Consider the following 13,088-nt stretch of genomic DNA (forward strand, 5'->3'; position numbering starts at 1 on the left):
CCCCTCTTTGCAGTTCCCTCCAATGAGAGATTTTATTCAGGTCCGCCAGTATATATATACAGTCCACCAGCTCCAATCATTCCTATCAGTTAAAATATTCATAACTAACATGAAATGAGTTATTATTAAATTGAAATCTACACTCCATCTGCGTTGCTTTCCCGCAAGCACAATCGATCATCTGCGACAAATAGAACGAACGCACGAGCACGTATGGAGGGCCAGTGTCGTTAACCCTCAAACATCACTTGAGAACAAAACGTTAACCTCCAACAGACGGGCACTCGTTATCTCATCGAGGACGTTTCATACTTAAGTACTAATGCACCAGAGAAACATCGCTATGAGTAAATTACTTTACGTGTTTTGGTTATGACAAATGAATGTTTATTTTATTATTATAGTCATTTTGACTATGTAATGTAATGTAAAATGCCACGGAGACACATTAAATGTATTATTATTATTAGGCTGTGTTTGTACTTGTTAGGCATACTGTTAAGCATAGACTTGGGGTATCAACATGACAACAGGAGTTTTACTGGGAAGGTTTTAAACCATCTTGCTAGTCAAAATAGATAGTTCAAAAGAAATATATATTATAGTTTGAATTAGTGTTTTATTTCTTTGTACATCCTCCGCAAAATTATTCCCACAATCTAAATTCTAATATCATTTCTATTCTAAAAGTTATTCAAATTATGGTGTCAATTCTATTAGTTTTCAGGGGAAAAAAACAGCGTTGAAAAAATGACTTCGTATCATGTGTGCGATGTCATATCACTCGCCAATTCATGTGTCACATTTGTAAGTGACAACCTCTCATTTCCATCCCGTATGTATATTTACTCGCCGATACCATCCATTTGGCACATTAGAATGTAGCATAGCCCCTCCTTCTCCATTATCCATCGCGTTTTTCTGGTCTGTATTGTTGCACCTAGCTCGAACCACTGACGACAGTGAATTAGCCATACCGAGACTGAAGACACTTTCTGGATGGTCCAAAGAAGATCAAAACTAGTCTATATATTTTGAATTAAATGTAATATATAGTATACGGTTATTAGTACTGGAAGTTGTACAAAAGAATGTTTTCACCCCAGACTTTCATGTCAGTATCTTAACAATATTTAACTAAGTAAAAATCAAAACAATAATGCTAGTAGACGAATATGTCAAGAAACTTCGCTCTAAATAATCACATCAATTTAAGACCAAATAAGTATAAAGTAATTAATTTGTTCGTCCTTCTCCTTTTCAGAATAATGCAATTGAACAATTACGTTATACATTTTCATAATTATGTGGCATGCGTTTTTATCCAGAGCTTTTGACGGTTAACACACTATCAAAAGGTCACTAAACTGTTTCTTCTTGAGAGATGAATTTACTCCACAGGTCGGCAATTTGTACAATTAGATACAAATTACTTTAAACCTTCGAGATAAATACTGGATTCGATCGTTGGTTTACGTTAGACCTACCTCCTACGTATACTACGAGTGGTTACATGTGCACATTTTTTGATGAAACATAATTCGTATCAGAAAAAGTGCAGCGTCTGAGGTCTCCTTTTTCCTCTCTATTTCGTAAACCACATACAACTGTTCGTACTTTGTTCATTAAGGCACAACTGAACTATAAAGCTCTGTCTACACTAGAAACTTTATGTGATCAAAAAAATTATGTGCCCATATACGGACATGATGATTTCAAATCACTACCATATTTGTGCATATCACTACCATAATTGGGCACATCACATTTTTGTCACATGAAGTTTGATAGTGTAGACAGAGTTTTAGGATCTTTCCTCTTCCTTCACGATGCGCCGCGCACTCGACGACTACTACGCGCTGCTGTGAAGTTTTTAAAAATCATTCTGCGCACGCCCAGACATTTGAGCATACACAGAACATTTTTGCTTTAAAGTTTATTCGACCGAGAGTGACGGATTAAATGCATCATAAATAGTACAATACTACAACTAACGTGTTTGCAATCTTTAATGTGACATCGATTTCGATTAATCTTCATACTTTATCCCTCTCAATCCGTCTAAAGCCACATAAAGTGTTACAAAGCAAGGTCAGTCTGACGCTTATACATTTAAGTACAATTAATATAAGCCGAACCGGCAATTTAACAAGCATCGTTTGTGTGGCTGTTTGCCAAACTAATGTTAAGTATATTTTAAACATTTCTACTCTTAATACTGCAAACAAATAGAGAAAATGTTCGACATAAAGAGGTATCAGATTCATATTCAGATTCATACATATAGTGCAATGATAATTGTTTTCTTGGCAGAAAAACACAAACAAAACAATACACACATAATATTTACATTCATGATCAACATGGAACTTAACAACTGATCAAGCAATATAAAATACAAAGGACCTAATGACCTATCTTTGAAACTCATCAAAACATACGAACAGTAAAAACTAACGTTAAGTATAATTATTTTAAACATTTCTATTCTTAATACTGCAAACAAATAGAGAAAATCTTTGATATAATATCGCAACATACAAACAGTTGATGCACAAATGGAAAACTTATAGACATGAGGAAAAGGAGACATAAGATGAAGCATAGAACTTTGTCTCTACACGACGTTGAAGCGCTGAAGCTGCATCAAGATGATAACGAATATTTCATCAAAATGTGCACTTGGAAAAAATCACAGATGAAATCATAAAATTGAGTTACCGATAACATTGGCTTTAAGCCGTAGTAAAGCGACTAACGAACACATCTGTTTCAATCCTGTACATAATTTCTAATTATGTACACTATATACAAATTTCAAAACGTTCTTTAATTTTTTTCCGACGACGAAATAGTGACAATTTTTCGAGATAATTTGTCTTATTGTTGTTTCTCATTTCATCATTATTGTATTCTTGAACTGCGAGTGAATTTCCTGTGAAGGATAGAGTTTATCTGTATCTGTAAATCTTTTGTTTAATTTCAGCACACATAAAATTGTTACCACTAAAAAAGGACAGCTCGAGTCATCTAATAATAATCTTTACTGTCAACAACAAAATAGTTGAAAATGGTAATAAGGTTAGAGTGAACCAAGGCTTAATGAACAAGAACATTATTTTTTTTTAAAGGTAAAAATGAGAAAAATAATACGCAGGATTAACAAAAATCAAATTTAATTACAACAAACCAAATACAAAAATAGTACCGGAAACTCATCCATAACGAAGATTATCATACAATGAGAACACGTGTATTCTAGGCTTAAAACGAAATATTTTAAACCTTTTGCTGTTTTTCTTTCAAAAATATGTTGTCCTATTCAAATCTTTAAAACCGTTTGATTTTTATTAAAATTCATCTTTAAAATGTTATCAGGATAGAGAAATATGAATCTTTAGAAGTGCATATTCCATGAAAAACTGTCACCTATATACATTAGGGTTGTTAATTGGTCCATTTGTATTTCTGTTAACCATTTCTGGTTATACTGTGCTAAATGTGATGACATGCCGGGCAAATAATTCTTGCAAGAAGGTTATTAACATGAACAATCGAAATGTCAATTCTAAAAATAGAAATACTTGGCATCGTGTAGGCGTACAATATTTCTTCTTTTTTTTTAGTTGAAACTATAAATCATTTCTTGATACTAAAGAATGAAGTGTACTGTAGAATACAATACTTTTTTTTAATGGCTGTTTACAATTTATATAAAATTCATCAACTTTATAATAATATGCAAAAGCGATAAAGATACAGTTTTTTAGGTTGACGAGGCAATGCTCACAAACTCGTTTATTCAGTAAAGGTGACCAACATTTTGAACAATCACGTGATGGACAACACGCATGATCAATTAATTTGACGTAATGCATACTCGGGGATAACTTGGGTGAAAGATTCTACTATTCACTGCCAGACGAGAGTCCGGTATGCGCCATTTTGTAAAAAAAAAAACCGTTGTAAATTAAGATGGAATTTAAATGAATTTGAATGATTGTCGTCTATTGAACTTGTCGTCATAGATTATTGGCCGACTTCATAGCATTTTAAATCAGACCAGATATTTAATAAACTATATGAATATAAAATTTGGTCTAATATTACTGATCAAAATATGAAAATATTATTACATCCCCAGGGTTGTACTAAGTGTGGCTACTTAAAAAATGCATTGTTGATCTACAAAAGAGTAGGAATACAGGTAAATACGGTTTATCGCAAATAGCTTGTGCAATGAATGATGGGAAGGCGGGGAGAAAACGTCACGACGCGTACGTACATGGTTTGTTGTTTGTACGTACGCGTCGTGACGTTTTCTCCCAAACCCTTCCCATTATGCACTGCACGACGTTCCTCACGATAAACCTTATGCAATGGTACAAATCTTGTTCGCCATTACGTTCGGCGACCTGAAAATCCTCTTCTCTGAATTGTTGAAGACACTTCCTCTCTGTTAATATTAATAGCAAACTCTTAAATTGACCTCTGACATATGGGTCTATATTAAATTGTAGAATGTGTCAATCGATATCTAGTACGACGACGATGTCTTATATTTATATATATTCTTTTCTCGATAACACTTGACAGATATTCAAGTAGACCAATTAACAGCATATCGTTTATCATGGATCTTTTCATCCAAGGGACATACATTTTATGTGACACATGATAAAACATACGTTGGTACAAAATGTATTCATGTATTAGTTTCTAACATTCGTACCAGATGATCCTCTTACTTGGACGACGCAAAGAAAAATCTGGGTTAATTGTGTTCATATAAGCTTGTTCTCCGCGTACCACATTGTAATTTGACCAATCATCGCATGGATCATCCGAAATGTCGCTTCTGATTTGTCAACTAACTTGCAAGTTGCCAGTGAGAACAGAACTTTAACATAACTTGGCATAAGATGCTAGTTTTTTCGAACATGTTCAAGTCAGAACTGAACTTTAACATAACTTGACATAAGATATAGAATGTTTACGATTATAGTATGCCGTATCTTATTTCAAACTTTGCCAAATGAAAAAATATCGTTCGCGTGTTGGTAAAAAAAAAGCTGCTGAAAATAATCCTCATTTCAGTTTCAAATATAAATCAGGTTTCAATATCTTATCTATGATGGATAATCACCACTAAGAAAAGAGGCTAATACACAAGAGAACAATAAACGTATGGTTTATATTTTTATTACAAAAGTATCTTATATAATATAACATTTAACTGCCATTTTAAGTTCTTTTCTGAAAATGTATACTAACACTGAAATGAATTTTATGATAAAAAGATATACACTTACTTTATTTATAATGTTGTTAAGACAGTGAAGCTGAGTATAAAACAACCAAATTAGAACAAAACAGCTATTCACTCAATTATCTCTTCCAATGTAAATAATGAAAGAGAGCTTGGATGATGCACAGTAATTCATTCATTCATTACAAATCATACAAAAAAACAAAAAGAGAAACAATTTCACCAGAAAATTAACAATATAGCAACTTCTAATATCCTAAAATACCAATTTGTACCAACGCTGATGTAGGTGGATTGTGGAAGTACGGTAGTAGTATGGTTTGAATCAGACTATTGCAACTGTCCTGAATTCTGTTCTTAAAACTATGTATGGAGTTCCTCCAATATTCATAGAAAGTATAAAGTAATAAGGAAGATAGGAGAAAAATACAGATGAAGGGACATAATTTATGGGGGATGGAGGCATTTAGAAATATCTTCCTCTAGACATGAGTAATAAACAAACCCCATGCACCAATTCCGTGCCATATCAGCGCATGCGCATAGACATATTATTGCATATTTTGCTTTACAATCTTACAGGAGTTTATAGCTTATGCCACAAATTGGAGACCAACCTCTGTCTACACTATCATTTATGTAACAAAACAATGTGATGTACCCATGTATAGACACGATGACATCATATCGCTACCATATTTTGGCACACCACACTTGTTTTGTCAAACTAGTTTGATACTGATAGTGTAGACAGAGATGTCATTCTTTACAATATTATAATTAATAGAGGCCTATTCTAGAAAAGTTCTCGTTTCTGTACCACCACTAATAGGCCTATATAATAAATGTCTACTGGAACAAATTACAGCCAACAAAACTTTCAACATAAACAGAAACTACGATACATTAGCAGATTCTGTAATTTCACTAAATAAATCACCTTGTCAAGAATAAATCAACACTTTAAAACATTAACTCATTATCATTGGAGAAAGTACTGCGTGTATTGCGAGTCGTTGCTATAGCAATTAGGTATCGACTAAGTTGGTGTTTGACGACGTATTATTTAGGTGCAACATTAACTATTATTGGATGTTAGTAGGAGGACGGATATTAGGCCTCTTGAAGGTCAGCTGAATTGTGATTGGGTTTGCTTGGATGTCATTATAATTTATCACGAAATGGTTCAGTAACAATAGAATAGAATTATCCAGATTTATTAAAACTTGTTTACTTTTACCGCACTTACCTTAGATTGAATTAAGCATAATTGTGTCTAATATTTAATGATCGATTTTCTCAATATCCATGTTGTGTTGCAGATAGTTTGTGAAGGCACTTTGTATTATGCTGTATTGTAATCGTATGGAGTACAGAATCGTTACACCATAAATCGTCATCTATCTTTGTTTTTTTTTATCATTTAATAAAGTCTTATTACCGGTTATCAAATTATTTCGTTATAATATTTCTGCTTGAAGGCTAACAAGGTGAACATTAATTACTAAACAAAATGCCGGCGGTAATAACACATGATGCCTATCACGTGATTAATTTAGTAAAGTCTTCATGTAATTAGACAAAGGCGTTTACATGTCATGTTGACGTTTTTCGTTCATAATATAAAAATGCAGAATTGCAAAAATGAACGAAATCATAATTTTATAACACCGAAAAAAAAAGTTAGAAAACGCTTTTATCAATTACAAGTTGCGTCATAAAAAAAACAAAAATAGTGAAACTTAATTGATCCATTTGCAACGGTTCAAAAGTCCACCTGTAAAGCTTAGCGCATGCGCGCCTCGCCATTATGAAACAAGATTGTAAGACGTGTAATCCATTAATATAAAAACGCGAGGATTTCGAGATGAAATATAATATTTAAAAATACTACTTCAATCATTAATTCAATCTTTTGGCGACAAAAAGATATTAAAATACTGTTTCTGAAAACGGCAAGATGTAATTCTAGAAATTGCAGAGGAATTAAATATTTTGCACTCGTTAGAAAGATGAATTTGATTCAAATCTACTTTCAAATTTTTCAAGATTTATTTTAAATATTTCTGCAGTAGTTTACATTGCCACTTAATGGCAAAAAAGTACATTTTTTGATTACTTAAAGCAATTGGTCTGTATACAAAGACGGTGGCTTCCTAAAGAAATACCATATTAGTGGTCCCCGCTCCCCCCATCGTTTGGCATTTTGATACAATTTTTACTGTATTTTATCACTTCTTGATATTAATTATATTGTATTTTTTTATATCATGGAGGAAATTTATTTTATTATTACATGTTACCATATTACGCCCAAAAAATCAAACGACTCCCTCGAATAAACGCCCTCTAAAAACACCCCCGAACAATAAACGCCCAGAGAGGTTATTCGAATAAATACGGTATCTAAAGTCATCCTTAATGTCAATTTCCAACTCCATAACAATATACAAGAGCAAAGCATTTAGGCAATATTGTATTCCTTGTAGCGATAGTATTTATCTCTACTATAATTATATAATAATATATGAATAATGATATTGAATAATATTTTTTTTTGCAATATTTACAAATTAAACTCTTCATTGTGTATTTTGAATTGATACATTTATTTTATATTTCTAGTTTTTATCAAGTATAGTATATAGTATATTCTAATACTAATCACAATTTTTATATCGGACAATTTTTAATTTTAATTTTAAATGTTAGCGTCAACGGAAACGAAAATTAGTTGGTGGCCAAAAATAGAAAGAATATGCTTGCGTTCGTATTATCAACATTGACGCGCGTATTATCAACATTGGTGCGCGCGCGTGTGAAATTAGGTGTATGTAGTAGGTTAAGAAAAAGCTCATTTTCAAACAAACGATTTTGTGATTAGAGTCACATCACCCAGGATTGAAACACGTATATATAACGTGTTTCCATTCTGACTGAATGATTGCATTGCAGTGAGTTGGTATTGTTCAGTAATTCGTTACGAAATCGTATTAACCATGTTGACGACACAACCCGTCTTGAAAAAATATAAACAGGAATTTTTAACACACTTTTAGATACAAAAAAAAGGCTATATGTTATGTTTGCATTTTGCAAATCTAAAAAATAATGTAAATAGCGACAAAAAACAGTTTCTACAACGAAATTGCATTCTGAATGTTACGATTTAATGTCACGTGATGCCTCCTAGCAAAATACAAACAACACGTTCACAAATGATAAAATCTAGTTTTTAATATTTACGATGCTCAAGGCATTAATGCAAAAATTGCTTTATTTGTAATCGTATTGGTTATTTATACCACAGATGTGTAATTACGTTTCTACAAGAGTAATGAAACGTCTAGGATTGTTTAACCTATACATTTGAGTGATGACTGTGACGGGTAATGGAACTATTAGCACACATAAATATTCTATCCGTCCTGCATTGTTACAAACATGTTGAATAACACAAAACCTCGCTTAATTACGTTGATACGGCAGGAGTTTTCACATCTAGTCGTGTGAACTAACAGAGTCGCTCTCCGCACGTACAAAACGAGGCAAATTGCCTGTGATCTGATTGGAGCTGCTGACGCGCGCGCGTCTTTATACACACCATTTCAATCAATCTTATTCGTTTTCCATCTCACAGCCGATTCCAAACCTAAATTTGAATAGAGTAGATATTTTTTTACGCACTGTTCATCATTACTTTATTGCTTTCGTTCTGTTTGTCCTTTCGAATCAAAATTCGGTGTGAACATGCCAAATTGCATAGTCTGAACACATTATTCAACGTTATTTTCTTGAAGAAAAAAATCGATGAACGCTTTTAGCTAACAAAAGTAACCTGACAAAAGTAAGCTGAGTTTACATAAACGGTTCTACAATATTCAACGCACTAATAAAAGCTTATAATAATACATACTGTCAGTAACGATTTGCCTCATTATCATAATGAATATATAATCATTATTATGAAGTTCATTTGTGGATGTTACGAACTAAAACATCGGTCGATACGAAGCAACTTTTTAAATGCATTACGAAATTCTTTGTTAAACACTGTGTATAAAGCTGGATTGACAATAGAGTTACACCAACCAAGCCAGAGGACAAACGACATTAGTTTTGGTCCAAACTCACAAGATGTACAAATAGCCCCGGCTACGTTTATTGTAAAGAAAGGCAGCCAGCAGGCAACGAATGTCCCTACTACAATCATCAACACAACAGCTGCCTTCCGTTCCTTTGCTACCGATATTTTCTTCTGCGATTTCAATACATTGTTTTCACACGCACGCGGAATGCTTCTGTTTTCTGTCTCTTCTTTGGTTGCTGGGTTTGGAGTTTCTGTAGGCCACGTGACACTTTGGTTTCTATTTGATACAGTTTGAGTTTCTGAAAACCCACCGCTTTGTTGGTCTGCTTCTGGTGGCACCTTCCTTTTTGGATACATCACAGCTACAGCCGCTATGGCTGGGCCAACACGTCGATTTGCGCGAAATTGAGCTGTTTTAAAAATTTTATAATACAATAACAGTATGATGAAACACGGAATAAAAAACGAAAAGCATGAAGAAATAATTGAATAATATCTAGCGTTTTTGTCAGATAGAAAACATACGCCGTCTGAATAATCGATAAAAATAGTAGCTGGTGCTCCGACTATTACAGATACTACCCAGACGATGATAATAACTTTTCGCGCCATAAAAGCAGTACGTTTGGATGCGTAGGATAGTGGCTGTGTTACGGCGCGGTATCTGTCCACTGAAATGGCGCCAAGATTAATAATCGACGCTGTAGATAACGTAACATCTAACGATGTCCATGCGTAACATATCATTTTTCCAAAAATCCATTTTCCTTCCAGAACCTCCAATGAAATCGCTAATGGCATAACTAAACCGGAGACCAGAACATCGGCTACCGCAAGGGATACCACAAAATAGTTGCCCACAACACGTAAGGTCCGAATCTTCCACACGGCTAAACATACCAAAATATTTCCAAAAACACCACCGAGGCAAAATACTGACAGTACTACAACGATTACAACATTGCCGACTGTAAAGTCATCTTCCACATCGGCTGTATAATTTGAGCCCATAATGTACACATGAGTGAGTCTACTTGTGTCAATGATGTATTCATCTCTGCTCTCTCTCTTCTTTTATCCTCACTTATTATAACACACAAGCACTAGAGGACATCTAAGCTTTTCCACCAATCAGCGCCCATGGTCACTGTGACGAAAATCGTCCTCGATCTATCGGTTTTTACTTCATTAAATATCTTTTGTATGGCAAATGAAATAAAAGCAAATTACTTGAATTACAAAAACGTTGATGTTTGTACATTACATGAATTAATACATTTGACAATTTGAATTTCAAACAAATGGAAGTTTATACATAAATCATGGTTTAAGTAAATACAGTACTCTGTGTTTACACAACACGTCTGATTTAAATGATGAATTCGTTTAAATGGAAGCATAAAAGGAAATCTGAATAACATTCATTACTTTTAAAAATGTTTTCATTTACTATTGTTGAATGTTAATGCGAGGATTCTAAGCTTTTGGTATTACATTATCAGAAAATTTGTTATAAATTGAGATTTAGGTATATTAGATTCTAAATATAGCAATTTTAGACCTAGTCTTTAATTTGAGAGAATAAAGAGAATAAAAAGCCAAAGAAGAAAAAATCAATATCTTGTCACCGTACATATTATTAACTACACGATTGCAGATTACTTTAATGGGGGTGCCTTTTCGTAACCTTAATTTGTAAGTTTGTTTTACTTGCGAAATAAATGGTTATACTGTCAATGTTAAGACGTACAACATATTAAATATACTTCAATTAGTTTGTTCGGAGAATTTTTGAAAATACGTATAAGGTTTATCGCAAATAGCGTGCGCGACGCATGGTGGGAAAGATTTAGGAGCAAACGTCACGATGTGTACGTACGTGATTTGTTGTTTGTACCTAGGCCTACGCGTAGTGACGTTAGCTCCCAAACCCTTCCCATCATGCATTTTGCAATGACGTTCCTCGCGAAATCTAGCTATATTTGCGATAAACCTTTTATACAGAGTAAAATATTAAAATAACATAAATAAAAGGGTATAGTTACACAGAATGCAATGACCGTTGACGTGTCATATAAATGAAGTACAACATCAATCAATGATCCAGCGCCAGCTTAGTTTGTAATTGAATGTTTAATAACCAAATCAATCGATCCACAAATTAGGTAACATTCAAGTTTAAAATTCACATTTCTTACGAGCAATGGAATTTATATATTCATCCTCAACAATTAAGGTCCAATATACGGAACCACGGAAGCCGCGCAGTGCAGCGCCTACCATGAACGACAGGGACTGAGATGGACCTGTATCCATACTCTTCCGAAAGATGCACTGGGTTTTTTACAGTGTACACTAGCCAGATGTGTAGACTCATGGAGATATTATAGTGAACAATATCTCTATGGTAGATTGGGCCTCCAATTTTCCGTATCCGAGAAGACTTGTTCTTCACTAGGTCGAAGAGAGGCTTGAACCTGTGCCGACTGTATTGCTACGGTTTACGGCGCCCCGGTCTTAACCGCTTGTCCATCTCGAGTAAATAGGGAGAAGGGACAATGGGCGACGACAACACAGCTCCGGGTTTCATTTCTACATTTAATTGTTACTTGTATATGCTATTTGATAAATATACTTGTTCATAAAAGCAAAACATTCAACTCACGACGCATTTCAACCTTTAAATTTGTAAAAGATTGCCGTTAATTTGTGTTCGGCGGTACAAGATCGTGGACAGATTCTTTAATTGAACAACTGTCTAAAATAATTAAACAGTCTAGCATTTGTAGTAAATTGATTTATGTATTTATGTAAAGTAAGTTGGGATCAGTGAAGCCAATTACACTACGGCAAAGGTACAGTAGTGCTGTGATGAATTTTTTTTTTTTTTGGTGCAAACGCATTAATGGCAACATGAACGCAATTAAAAGAGGAACGCATTTATCAAAGCAATAATAGAGATAGGCACATACACGTATCTAAACTACATGGCATTTTAGTAGACCATTACTTATGTACAATTTCCGTTTATTTTTTAGTGTAAAAGGGTTTTCTATCATTTTAACATAATAATTTGTACAAAATGCACCATACCTAAAGGTTTCCACATTTAACGTGCCACGAACTAATTAAACGCGACAATTACAATATTATAAGTCATATCACAAGATAAATACGTGACTATATCAATTCCGGAATGATATATTGCTGTGCTTACGTCACGTAAAAGACACAGATTAAGTTTGCCACAAATCCGATTGGGAAAGTTACATTATACGGAAAATGGAAAGTAAAGATAATATAGTCATTGTCCGCAACAACCACTTAGCATTCGACTTATAAATGTTCAGATTATTAGACAAACTACAGTATACGTATGTACACGACTTAGACTAGCCCGTAATTAGTAAACATAAATAGTTTGGCACATATGGTGTTTCATTCATTCATTCATTCATAATAACATTTATTTCTTATCATTTCAAAGTAAACAAAATAACAATTTAAATATAAATAATTAAGAGGCAAAACCCAGAAAGTAATAACATTTGGAGGTTTCCCTCCAAAAAAACTTGTGACGGGTAGCCAGTTAAAAAGTTGTAATCATATTGGAGTTTAAACAAACAGAAACAAAACAACGACAAGTTAATAATTTTCATACGCAGTTTCATACGTATACTACTTACAATTTTCAGACAAAAATCGAAACGTCGACTGGTGGACTAACAT

At 33.7% G+C, this 13,088-nt stretch overlaps 1 protein-coding gene across 1 annotated transcript; it reads right to left on the reverse strand.

The window, feature by feature from the left end:
• Positions 1-8,468: 8,468 nt before the first annotated feature.
• On the reverse strand, positions 8,469-10,406 carry LOC144837424 (putative G-protein coupled receptor No18). The gene has a single exon (XM_078692521.1). The coding sequence runs from the start codon at positions 10,368-10,370 to the stop codon at positions 9,255-9,257; it is 1,116 nt and encodes a 371-aa protein (XP_078548647.1). The 5' UTR covers positions 10,371-10,406; the 3' UTR covers positions 8,469-9,254.
• Positions 10,407-13,088: the final 2,682 nt, after the last annotated feature.

The sequence above is a fragment of the Antedon bifida genome, chromosome 3 (assembly GCF_963402885.1).
Source record: "Antedon bifida chromosome 3, ecAntBifi1.1, whole genome shotgun sequence".
Classification (NCBI taxonomy): Eukaryota; Metazoa; Echinodermata; class Crinoidea; order Comatulida; family Antedonidae; genus Antedon; species Antedon bifida.

Bases quoted from the DNA above. Each gene is read 5' to 3' on its own strand.
- LOC144837424 (XM_078692521.1), bottom strand. From the start codon at position 10,370: ATGGGCTCAAATTATACAGCCGATGTGGAAGATGACTTTACAGTCGGC.